The sequence below is a fragment of the Pelmatolapia mariae genome, linkage group LG7, assembly GCF_036321145.2.
Source record: "Pelmatolapia mariae isolate MD_Pm_ZW linkage group LG7, Pm_UMD_F_2, whole genome shotgun sequence".
Lineage (NCBI taxonomy): Eukaryota > Metazoa > Chordata > Actinopteri > Cichliformes > Cichlidae > Pelmatolapia > Pelmatolapia mariae.
This window is the reverse complement of record NC_086233.1, coordinates 37,714,944-37,727,306: the sequence shown is the minus strand read 5'-3', so window position 1 is coordinate 37,727,306 and position 12,363 is coordinate 37,714,944. Positions and strand designations below refer to the sequence as shown.

At 37.9% G+C, this 12,363-nt stretch overlaps 1 protein-coding gene across 1 annotated transcript in view; it reads right to left on the bottom strand.

Annotated features, from left to right (window-relative positions):
- The window catches only part of aass (aminoadipate-semialdehyde synthase), a 49,008-nt gene that overhangs the window by 19,281 nt on the left and 17,364 nt on the right, over positions 1-12,363 (bottom strand). Inside the window, exons 8-10 of the mRNA XM_063479000.1 lie at positions 12,137-12,264; positions 6,680-6,828; positions 4,197-4,319 (exon numbers count right to left, since the gene is read on the bottom strand). Coding sequence (XP_063335070.1) covers positions 4,197-4,319; positions 6,680-6,828; positions 12,137-12,264 — 400 coding nt within the window. The remainder of the gene's footprint in view (positions 1-4,196; positions 4,320-6,679; positions 6,829-12,136; positions 12,265-12,363) is intronic.

Genomic DNA, 12,363 nt, shown 5'->3' with positions numbered 1-12,363 from the left:
TATCGAGCCAACCATCCCTTTAACGTTAACTAGTAATGACTTCATGAATTTCTTCACAAATAAAATTTTAATCATTAAAGAAAAAATTACCAATAATCATCCCACAGATGTAATATTATCTACAGCTACTTTTAGTACCATTGATATTCATTTAGACTCTTTTTCTCCAATTGATCTTTCTGAGTTAACTTCAATAATTACTTCCTCCAAACCATCAAGGTGTCTTTTAGACCCCATTCCTACAAAACTGCTCAAAGAAGTCCTGCCATTAATTAATGCTTCAATCTTAAATATGATCAACCTATCTCTAATAATCGGCTATGTACCACATGCCTTCAAGCTGGCAGTAGTTAAACCTTTACTTAAAAAGCCATCTCTAGACCCAGCTGTCTTAGCTAATTATAGGCCAATCTCCAACCTTCCTTTCATATCAAAAATCCTTGAAAGAGTAGTTGTCAAACAGCTAACAGATCGTCTGCAGAGGAATGGCTTATTTGAAGAGTTTCAGTCAGGTTTCAGAGCTCAGCACAGAAACAGCTTTAGTGAAGGTTACAAATGATCTTCTTATGGCCTCTGACAGTGGACTCATCTCTGTGCTTGTCCTGCTAGACCTCAGTGCAGCGTTCGATACTGTTGACCATAATATTCTATTAGCGCGATTAGAGCACGCTGTAGGTATTTCAGGTACTGCGCTGCAGTGGTTTCTATCATATCTATCTTATAGACTCCAATTTGTGCATGTAAATGGAGAGTCCTCTTCACACACTAAGGTCAATTATGGAGTTCCACAGGGTTCAGTGCTAGGACCAATTCTGTTTACATTATACATGCTTCCCTTAGGCAGTATCATTAGAAGACATAGCATACATTTTCACTGCTATGCTGATGACACCCAGCTCTATCTGTCCATGAAGCCAGATAACACACACCAATTAGTTAAACTGCAGGAATGTCTTAAAGACAGAAAGACCTGGATGACCTCTAATTTTCTGCTTCTTAATTCAGATAAAACTGAGGTTATTTTACTCGGCCCTGAAAATCTTAGAAATATGGTATCTAACCAGATTCTTACTCTGGATGGCATTACCTTGGCCTCCAGTAACACTGTGAGGAACCTTGGAGTCATTTTTGACCAAGACATGTCCTTCAATGCACATATTAAACAAATATGTAAGACTGCATTGCCGGGGGATTCCCATGATGCATTGAGTTTTTCCTTTCCAGTCACCTTTCTCACTCACTATGTGTTAATAGACCTCTCTGCATTGAATCATATCTGTTATTAATCTCTGTCTCTCTTCCACAGCATGTCTACATCCTGTTTTCCTTCTCTCACCCCAACCGGTCGCAGCAGATGGCCGCCCCTCCCTGAGCCTGGTTCTGCTGGAGGTTTCTTCCTGTTAAAAGGGAGTTTTTCCTTCCCACTGTCGCCAAAGTGCTTGCTCATAGGGGGTCATATGATTGTTGGGTTTTTCTGTGTATCTATTATTGTACGATCTACTGTACAATATAAAGTGCCTTGAGGCGACTGTTGTTGTGATTTGGCGCTATATAAATAAAATTGAATTGAACTGAATTGAATTAACTAAGGGAGAGCTACCTGATCCACCCTAACTAAAAGCTTAAAGGTAAAAGTTTTATTCTAACTTTGATAGCACTTTATAATCCCTGTAATAAAATGTAATTTTCAGGTACTTTGCTTGAAATTCTGGGTCCTTTACAAGTAATTTTAAAAGCACAAAAGCAGTTTTCTTAAGTCCAGTGTGAGTAATTTTAAATGCAGCGTAATTTCATTGTAATTTATGGAAAAACATTAGGCATTTGGCTGGAAAGACAGGTTGTGCTGGAAAGGATGTGAAGCAGGTTAATGTGATAAAGAGATAGAGATGTAAATGTACTGATGCGAAGAATGTATTGAGAGGGTGGAAGCGAGCTGTGAGCAACAGTATAGCTTCATGTCGAGAAAGAGCACTACAGATGGAATGTTTCTTTTTGATGTTATCAGGAGGCCAACCTGAAGGTGGCAGAGCTGAAGAGTTTAGATTTTTATTAGAAGTGAAGGGTTTGAAATGAGTGCTCAGGTTGAGCAATTTGGAGGACAAACTTGGAAAGACAACATGGTTTGGACAGAAGAGCAGAAAAGATGAAGTAAAATGTATTGTAAGCATGTTCCTAAAATCTATAAATAAATGTTCCACTGAGTATATTTACTTTATTTCAAAAACAGTTGTTCATTTTTAAATGTGTATATACCTGACAAGCATTTCCTCCCCTAATCATCTTTTCAAAAAAGTATACCACATAGCAATCACCTCCTTGTTTTGTTTTTAACACACGATTTCCTAGCTTTAAAATTATTTTCTTTGAGGTGTTGTCTTATTTTTAGTAAACTGCATTAGGAAAGGAAATGGTCGATGTTACTAGGTACATGCATACCTAATGATGTTACTTCAAACCCTTGGCCTACTACTGTACCTTGAAAAGTACAGCGGACTTGCGATGTATTGTTTGTTTTTTCCTGGATATTACCATGACATTATGTTGTACTTAAAATTACTTACAGTAAAATGTTGTTTCCTGTAAAATACCTGGAAGTTAAACAAGATTACGATTAAGCAAGTGACCCCATAATATGGCACAGGGTACTTATGTTGTAAAAAGGATACGTTTTTTTGTTTTTCTGAAAAGTACAATGAAATTACATAGTACTTAAAATTACTGTGTAATTATTTCATTATTTCCCGTAAAAAACTGACTTGTTACCCCCTTATTCTAGTACAATTTTAAGTTACAGTAGAATAATTTAAACATTATATTAGAAGTATTTGTAGGGTAAATATAGTTCCACTGCAATTTCAGATAACACATGTTATAATTGCATGTAATTACAGGGTACTTAAGCTCCTAAGTCACATGTTGTATTATAAAGTGCTCCTGAGTTTGTCTCCTGAATCCAAACCAGGAGCTGGTTCCAAAGAAAATAAAGTCTGAAAGTTGAAGGCTTTGCCTCCAGATCTACTTTTACATACCCAAGGAACCACAAGTAAGCCAGCAGTCCAAGAGCAAAGTGCTCAACTGCCTGGTTCTGCTGAAGGTTTCTCCCTGTTTAAAGGGAGTTTTTCCAGTCGCCAAAGCTTTTGCTCATAGGGGGTCATACGATTGTTGGGGTTTTTTCTATTGTATATTATGGTAGGGTCTACCTTACAAAATAAAGCACCCTGAGGTGACTGTTGTTGTGATTTGGTGCTGTATAACTAAAATTGAATTGAATTGAACTGAAATCAGGTGACATGGTACTGTTCTTGGCCTTCATTAAGTTTAAGAAGACAACTGCACTGGTATATTTTTATGTACAAAGCCATCCTGGGTGAACTTACTGCAGCTATGTAACCTCTTAATCCCTTTAAACAGCTGCTGTGATTTGCGGTCTCTTATTTTGCACCTTGTTCATTGAAAACCCTTCAGAGCAGTTTAATAGAACAGAACAGAATAGCCCTTTATTGTCAATGTACAAAGAAATTATGGGTGATCCAGACCAACTGTGCAGGAGTAAAATATAAATAGCCAGCAGCTGCTTGTCTTTGTCTCCCTGGGAAAGTTCAGAGCTCTAATAAAGACTGTTGTAACTGAAGACTGTTATTCATAAACTGGACTTTGTATTTGTATTATTTTGTTTTATGTGTTTTAATGTTGTATTTGATTTTTAACTTGTAACACTGTAATAATATGCCTTCCTGGCCAAGTCTCCCTTGATGTTAATCTCAAGGAGGGATCCCTGATTAAATAAAATAAATAAATATGAGGTCTTTAGGATAAGATAAGAAAGGAGTTTTTAAAAGCCAACTCAAGTAATAAATGCATGAACCCGTTTTTCTACATCACTCTGAGATAGGATGTTTGCATGTTTTATCCATGTCCAAATGCAAGTAAACAGTCCTACACATTTGGATAATATGTGCATTGAAAGACCTATCCTTGTCAAAAATGACTCCAACATTCCTCACACAGAGGTCTAGCAGGATACGAATGGTGAGTTATGTTAATAAACCAAGCTGAACAGAAGAATATACAGAAATCATAAAAGATGCTGCTTGATGTAAAAATTGGAGTCTTTGCCTCAATCCTGAAACCCTGATCCAAACAGAAACACAGTTGATGCTGGCACAAAGGCAAAACATGAACCGTTTGCTCTATACCTGTCATGATCAATATGCTGGTCAGCGTCATACATGCAGAAAGGCTTATCAATGGTGGTGCATTCATTCATGAACTCTATAGAGCCTCCAGTGTCGGCAGATATGTCGCAGATGGCCAGCAGCCTGCAGGAAGACAGAAAAGAAAACACTTATGAGGGTATAGCAGGCTGTGGGGTAAGGTGATCCAACTGGGTATGTCCTACAGGGAGGAGGCCCCAGCATAGACCCGGGACACACTGAAGAGATCTATTGGCTGGCCTGGGAAAGGTTTGATGTTTCCTCAGATAAGTGGGGTGCCTCCACCAACTTTAGATAAGCAGAATAAAATGGCTGGATGATTTGTTTTATTATTTTAGATGTTAATTTTATTGAAGATGTCATGAGATGTCATGAATCACAATGCTTTTGTTTGTTTTTCAGATGTTATTTTGCCATATTTTAGTAATACGTGAACATCTTTTGTAGTAACATGTTTTCATATTTATTCTCATATTTAACGTCTCAAAAAGTTGATTCAGTTCATCTACACGTAGCGTTTTCAGTGGCAAAAAAATGTTTCGTCGCTCATCCACATGACTTCTTCGGTCTCAGCTGATTGCAGGTTTCCCCAACCTTATAAACAGTACATTTGCATAATGACTAAAACTAGCACCACTGAAGAACAATGAGGTCAGTTTCTTGATCATTAATATACAAAATGTCATGACCATTGATCAACAATTACTGATCAAAGACAACAACATTATCATCCTTCTGGCAGACAAGGGTAGGTACACGGTTTTGCTAAACCAGAAACTATCATGAGAAAATTTTCTTGCTGCTCAGTTACAAAAATACTTGAAACAAGACCAGGAAGTGACTACAGGAAGAGGGTGATAGATTGTCTGAAGCAGTTAGAACAAGACAATACTACTGACCGGATGTCATTTTTTAATTAATTTATTTTATTTTAATTTTTTCTTTTATTTGGTTTTTATTTCTATATTATGTATTTTTATTATTTAGTTATAATGATACAAAGGTCTTGTATGATGTTACGTCTGTCTCATTTGTGTTCCAGTCACTGAAGCAGTGGAGGCAGTTCATAAGAGATTACAGGATGACCCCGACCTCAGCAACAGGACCGCTCTCAGCACCGACCAAGTGTGTTTGCTCTTGGAACTCTGTCTTCATTCCACATATTTCACATACAATAGTTAGTACTACAGACAAAAACATGGGTGGGCCTTTGGCTCCCCAGTTTTACCCATTGTAGCCAACTTTTACATGGAAGAATTGGAAAAGAGTGCTCTGTTATCCTACCCTGGAACACCACCAAGGCATTGGTTCAGGTATCGTTATCATTTCATTATCATTTTTATTTATTAATTGAACAGAAACAGAAATACAAAATAAATAGTACCAAATAACTTATAATTCATAATATTAATACCAAATACCAAATAACTGTCATACTGTATTAAATGCCAGTGAACACAAATGTGTTTTAGATGTGTTATCTGTAGGGGGACATTATTTCACAGTTTAGGCACTACGAACCCAAATGCTCAATTGCCTCTGTGAACGAGCCTAGACCTTGGTATGGCTAAAAGCAAAAGATCATTTGAACTAAGAGATCTAGAAGTCGGATAAGGCTTCAACAGGTAAGACAAATACCCAGTAGCCTGTCCATTTGGAGCTTAGTAAGTCAACAATAAAATTTTAAAATCAATTCTGAAGTGAACAGGGAGCCAGTGAAGAGAGGCAAGCACTGGTGAAATATGTTCATGTCTTTTAGTTCACATCAGAAGACGAGTTGCAGCATTCTGGACCAACTGCAGTCTAGGATGGCAGGTCTGACTAACTCCAACATATAATAAGTTACAATAGTCCAGCTGGGATCTAATAAAAAGGTAAAGGTATGTGGATGACACCTGAGTGAAAATCAAATCTCAGGACATACCACAATTCACTGATCACATTAACTGTGGACCAACTGCTTCCTAAGCAAAAACCCTTAGTGATTTCTTATCTGTCAGGAGTATTGGAACAGCTGAGACATATTTTCTCTAAATACCACGTCAGTCAGCTGAAACTGAAGAAGTCACTTGGATGACTGACGAAGCCTTTCTCCCACTGTAAACGCTACGTCCAGATGAATTTTTTTGATATTTCCTTACCTGGATGATTGAACATCAAGACGTTTTTCTTCTTTGTTATTGAAGAATGTGATAACTGGTTTGAAATGCGTTTGTTATCGTTTTTCATTAAACGGTTTTCAAATTTAACTTCAAACCTGAGTGTTTGTTAGTCTTAGACCAGTTGGTTAGTCTAATTTTTTTTCTTGTTTAGTCAACTAAGAAATTAGTCACCAGGAATATCCCTAAAAGATAAACATGCAATCACTGTTGAGATGCAGTAGCTACCGCCACAGTACTTTTATTCATTCAATAGAAAATGATTTCTAGCCTTTTATTTGTGATTTTCCTGTGCTGCGTTCTTACTTGTGAGGAAGCTTTGGTGATCCCTCGTTGTCTGCAGATGAGGATTTTTGTGGTCTCATGAGCATCTGAGCGTCCAGTCGCCTGAGGAGTCGAGGAGTGTGGGGGTCCCAGTAAATACCATTGATCAGACAGGTTGTATAGGGTGCTACCTATAGTTAGGAAGAAACCACTGTCCAGTCATTCGCTATGTGTTGAACTATAGTGGGTCAGCCATTCAGTAGTCTTTTGAAATCTCAACTGTAATTTAAATCTACAACTCCAATTCTGAAAAAGTTGGAATGGTGTGTAAAATACATATTACACATTTTCTACAACACTTCTCAAAAATAAAAAAATATAACACCCTGAACTGCATTAAATAATACACCAACAATAAACAGTAAGTCTCTCTCTTCTAAGTCCCTGCGAGTAAACAGTTTTATAATTGATCAATTTTTATTTATTTTTAATTTTTTTGCCACCTGTCCCATTTGGTTCTTTTGCCATCAGAATTATTCTCTGAAGGCCGAGAAAGATGCCCAACGGATTTACTATACCAAGTGGACCATCCCGGCCTTGCCGTATTGGTCCATTTGATTGACCTTTGTTTTTATTGTTTATTTATTTTATTTTATTTTCACTTGTTACATATGGGGCAGACATGACTGGGGGAAAGGAAAGGGAGAAAGAATGAGAGGGAGGGAAAGAAAAACAGCGGGGAAGAGGAGCGGTGATAAAGAAAAGAAAATTGATCAATATGCTGATTTGAGTTAAGGACCTGGTTGTACTACAATGGGTATGTTAGTTTATATGCACGTGCAACTCATTTTTAGTATCTTGCCCAAGAATAGTTTGCCTGGGATCAAACTATCAACCTTACAATAGGTAGATGACCTGCTCTACCTTTATAGCCACAACCTGAACAGAAAGGGTGGACAATAAGTTAGTGACAGAGTTCCACACCTGTGGAGGCCAAAAACTCAAATGTTCTGTGCTAGGACCAGTTCTGTTTCTGTACACCTGCTTCCTTTACACACTATCATTCGAAGGCATAGCAAATATTTTCATTGCTATGCAAATGAAATCCAGCTTTATTGATCCATGAAGCCAGATGACACACATCAATTAGTTAAACTGCAGGCATGTCCTGGATGGGACCTGAATGACCTCTAATTTCCTGCTACTAAATTCATACAAAACTGAGGTTATTGTATTTGACTTTAAAACATGTTGTATGACTACTTTAGGCTTGGTGTTTGATCACAACTGTTTTAATTTCATGTCACTTGTTATTTGACTGCTCCCTAACTTGAGCATTGTGCCTCACGTTAGGGAGTGTGTAGTTTAGTTTTTTTGTCCGATAACTTTGGAGAAACTTAGCCACCATTTTTACTGGCCTACTATGCCTAAAGATTTGGAATAATTTTGCTGCCACTCCAATTTTAAAGCATAGAGGAAATCTGGCTTTCCCAGTTGGAGCGCCCAGAATTCGGAATAACTTGCCACTTGATATTCATACTTCAGAGTCTATACAGTCTTTCAAATTGCATATTAAAACTCACTTTTAATTCAAGTTCAGTTTGAGTACCATCAGGCTTGTTTTATCTTTGTTTGCTTTGTTTTCATGTTAAATATATCGTCATTGCCTCATCATGTTTCATTTTTCTGTATTTGCTTTTCTATTGTTTTTTCTTGTTCATTAAGTAATTGTGAAGCTTTGGAAAAAGGATGGTATTAGTTATACTAAAATAAAGAAAATATTAAAAACAGAGCATTCATTGTGAAAGATTAAAACGGTAGCTATGTGCATTTTAAAACTGACCTCACATATGCTTTTTGTTTTCTCAAATTAGTACTCCACACTATGGACTGTTCTCAGTCCAGCTATGGTTCCCCTACTGCTCTGCACACACAGCAACCTGCCACAGCTCAATATTCCATCTGCTACACATTCAGCCTCCACAAATTATTCATCTTTTATCTAACTATAGTCCACTAGCCACTATGGTATTGACAACTGATCGCTAATATGGCTATCGGATAATTACTAATAGATAAACAGCTAATGTCAATGTGTGTGCTTGTCAGGCTGACATTTATAATAACCGTATAATATTTTAGTGTTGTTGAAATGGGAGCATCACCTCTGGAATTGCTCCTAAAGTATTGTTCAGTGTTATAAACTACTTTAGCTCTTAGTCAGAGAAGGAGCTCTTTGGCTGTCTGTCTGCAATGGTCCTGTGTTAAATTCTATGTCAGTTGCATTTAATCATTAGTAATTGTTAATCTCTGGCTCTCTTTCACAATATGTCTTTTGTCCTGTCTTCCTCCCATCACCCCCAACTGGTTGCAACAGATGGCTACCCCTCCCTGCCTGATTCTGGTTCTGCTACAGGTTTCTTCACTTTAAAAGGGAGTTTTTCCTTCCCATTGTCGCCAAGTGCTTACTCATGTGAGGTAGTTCGATTGTAGGGATTTTCTCTGTATTACTAGAAAAAGCGAAAAAGATTGATTGAAGATTTTGCCTGAAATGCTTAATAATCTATTCAAAGCTGAACTTGTTAAATAAGCTTAACTACATAAGATTACCAAAATATCAGCCATCTTAAATGTAAAACACAAGAATACCAAAAATTAAAAACGAGCTAAATAAAGCCAAAAAAGTACCTAAACTGAGCTTTATTTGCTGAATTGAATTTTTTAAAAACCAGAAAAAAAAGCTCATCAAAATGTAATATGAAAATACTCAAACAAATGCTGTACAAGAAGAAAAGACCTAACATAAGCTGAATGCAAATCCATGAAACATGAGCAGGTAGTTTCTAATTGGTGGCAACATGTAAAAACCTCTCTAACACACACACACACACACACACACACACACACACACACACACACACACACACACCTAATAATGTTTACAAATAAGGATACACACACACACACACTTTGATGAACACACGTCTGTCCCAGTCTGACACTGTTTGCAAATATACACAGGGAGTGACACAGTGGGTGTGAGAGTGTGTGCCTCTGTGTTTCCATTCCAATCAAGCAGTTTCAATCAATGACTGTTTAGACTGTTTAGTTTCTTTCCCGCCAAAACAAAGAAGAATGAAGAAGCTGCTGAGAAGCTGCCCACAAAACAGAAATGGTTTCCACAAAACTGAAAACTGTAGGTCCCAGAGACAAACTTAACACTACGAGCACAAGGAAATGTTACTGAAACAAAAACACTAAAATTGACAGAAATGGCAGTTTAAAAATTCTATATGTTTTGGGGTTTTTTTGTCTAAGACAGAGATGGTACTCCTGACACTCTCAGGCTCCTAGTTTAAATTTTGTAGATCTCTGTGTTTTGGAAAGGTCATTTTCTTAAAGATCACAACCATAGCTACATTTTAATGTATAAATCATGTGGGTAGACCAAGATTACCAAAGTATCAGTGTAAAAAGCAACACTACCAAATATTGAAAATGTGCTAAAAGCGCCAAAAAATTACCTAAACTGAAGTTGATTTTTATGAAATTTCCTTCTTTTTTTTTAAACAAGAAAAAAGCAAAACTTGGAGCTAAAGCTCTACAAAATGAAAAAGTACTGAAAGCAGTTTGTACACGCGTCTGACACAAAAACACAGATACAGCTGCAACTATCTTAATTAGGTTTTAGTGTTGATTAATATCTAAGCATTGACTTTTTGAAAACCCAACCTTAAATATGTTAGCAATACATCGCTAAGTAGCTTATTATTTTAATGTATCTGACTGATTTCACTGGGTGACATTAACTCACGGGGCACATTCCTCATAAGGCAGATAAGACAGTTACAGACAGTTCCATCACACTGGAAAAAAGTCTTAAGCGAATGTGAGTCCAAATGGTGTGTGTCTCTATGTTAGCCAGGATGTACCCTGCCACTCGCCATGTGGCAGAGCAATAGTTCTCGAGGCCATCTGAAGGCCAGAGTTTTTCTTTGGTTACTTTTTCACTCATTTTTTAGTCCAGTCCATGATGATTTTCAGAGGGATGTGTTTCTTGTTTGTTAAACCACTTAAAACCGACACATGATTCCCTTAAAGGCAAAAACACCTAACTCAAGAGATGAATGAATTATGGGTCTATGCATAATACAGAACCTAGCAAAGAACCAATTTTAAAATATAATATAAAAAGCTAATAACTAATAACTAGTTATTGGCTAATAGCTATTAGCCAATAACTTGCATATCTTGCCTGGTATGCATTACATTAGAAAAAATCTTTTTGAGGAAACTGGACAAGTGGAGGACAAAAGAAGTGGCAAGCCTAAAAATAAAAAAATAAATCTACAACAGATGAACACTCTCTTTTCCATTTTTCTCCTCAACACCATACCTACCCAACACCTTCTCATCGTCTCCTCTGTTCCCTTAACCTACATGTCCCTGAGGAGACTCTCTGCCACTTCATCTAACAACTTCTGCATCCAATAATGCCATTTCTGCATGCATGTACATTTCCAGAATTCCGTATTCTTTTCTAATCGACATCCAACCTGTGGGTCAAATGCACTAACAATATTCACACCTTCATTTTCTAGCTTCAAATTCATGATGCTGTCTGACACTATTCTTTCAAGATTACCCCTACTCCTTTCCACTTGCTCTCTACAGCAAAGTAGAACAGTCCAAATCCAGTGCTACTGACCTTGCTACCCTTCCACCTGGCCTCATGCACACACAATAACTCAATCTTCCTTCTCTCCATGTCAGTGAGCTCTCTCTCTTTACCAGTCATAGACCCTCCTTTTAAAGTCCCAACTCTCCTCTCCATAATCACATACCTTACCCCTTTCCTTTCCCTAATCTCTAATAATCTATATAAAAACACAGGGATTACCATGGTAAACACTGATCCAGAACCCTGCAAGTGGGCTTTATATTTGTACTTTAGTGACACATCAATACAGCATGTGTTTTGAAATGCCAGCACAACTTGACTTATTCATGTCTTATGTGGGCAGCACGGAGGTCAGCAAGAAGGTCCTGAGTTCAATTACACCATCAGGCCGGGGTCTTTTTGTGCGGAGTTTTCATGTTCTCCCCGTGTTTGCGTGGGTTCCCTCCAGGTACTCCGGCTTCCTCCCACCGTCCAAAGACATGCAGTTTGTGGGGATAGGTTAATTGATTAATCCAAATTGCCCATAGGTGTGAATGCGGGAGTGAATGTGAGCGCGAATGGTTGTCTGTCTCTGTGTGTTAGCCCTGCGACAGACTGGCGACCTGTCCAGAGTGTACCCCGCCTCTCGCCCTATGACAGCTGGGATAGGCTCCAGCACCCCCCCCGCGACCCTGAAAAGGATAAGCGGAAGCGAATGGATGGATGGATGTCTTATGTGTTGCTGACTGAAGTAGAGGACAAGGCCCCTGAATAACAGATGGGGGTTGGAGGAATGTTGTAAGCAGGGCTTAGTGACAGACAAAAATTAAGAAACTCACGCTGGTCCTGAAGTGGGAAGTGTACAGTTCTGGATGGATCTCGTACTCAATGGGGTCATAGATGCCGTCACTCTTTCTTACAAGGTGGTGGTGTCGGCTAAGGACGGTGGCATACACTTTGGTCATATCTGGCAAGAAAACATACAGTTTGCTCTAGTTAAATTACATAATATAACTTAATGATAGTCATAAAAACTAACAAACACAATTGCATAATAAAAGGTTGT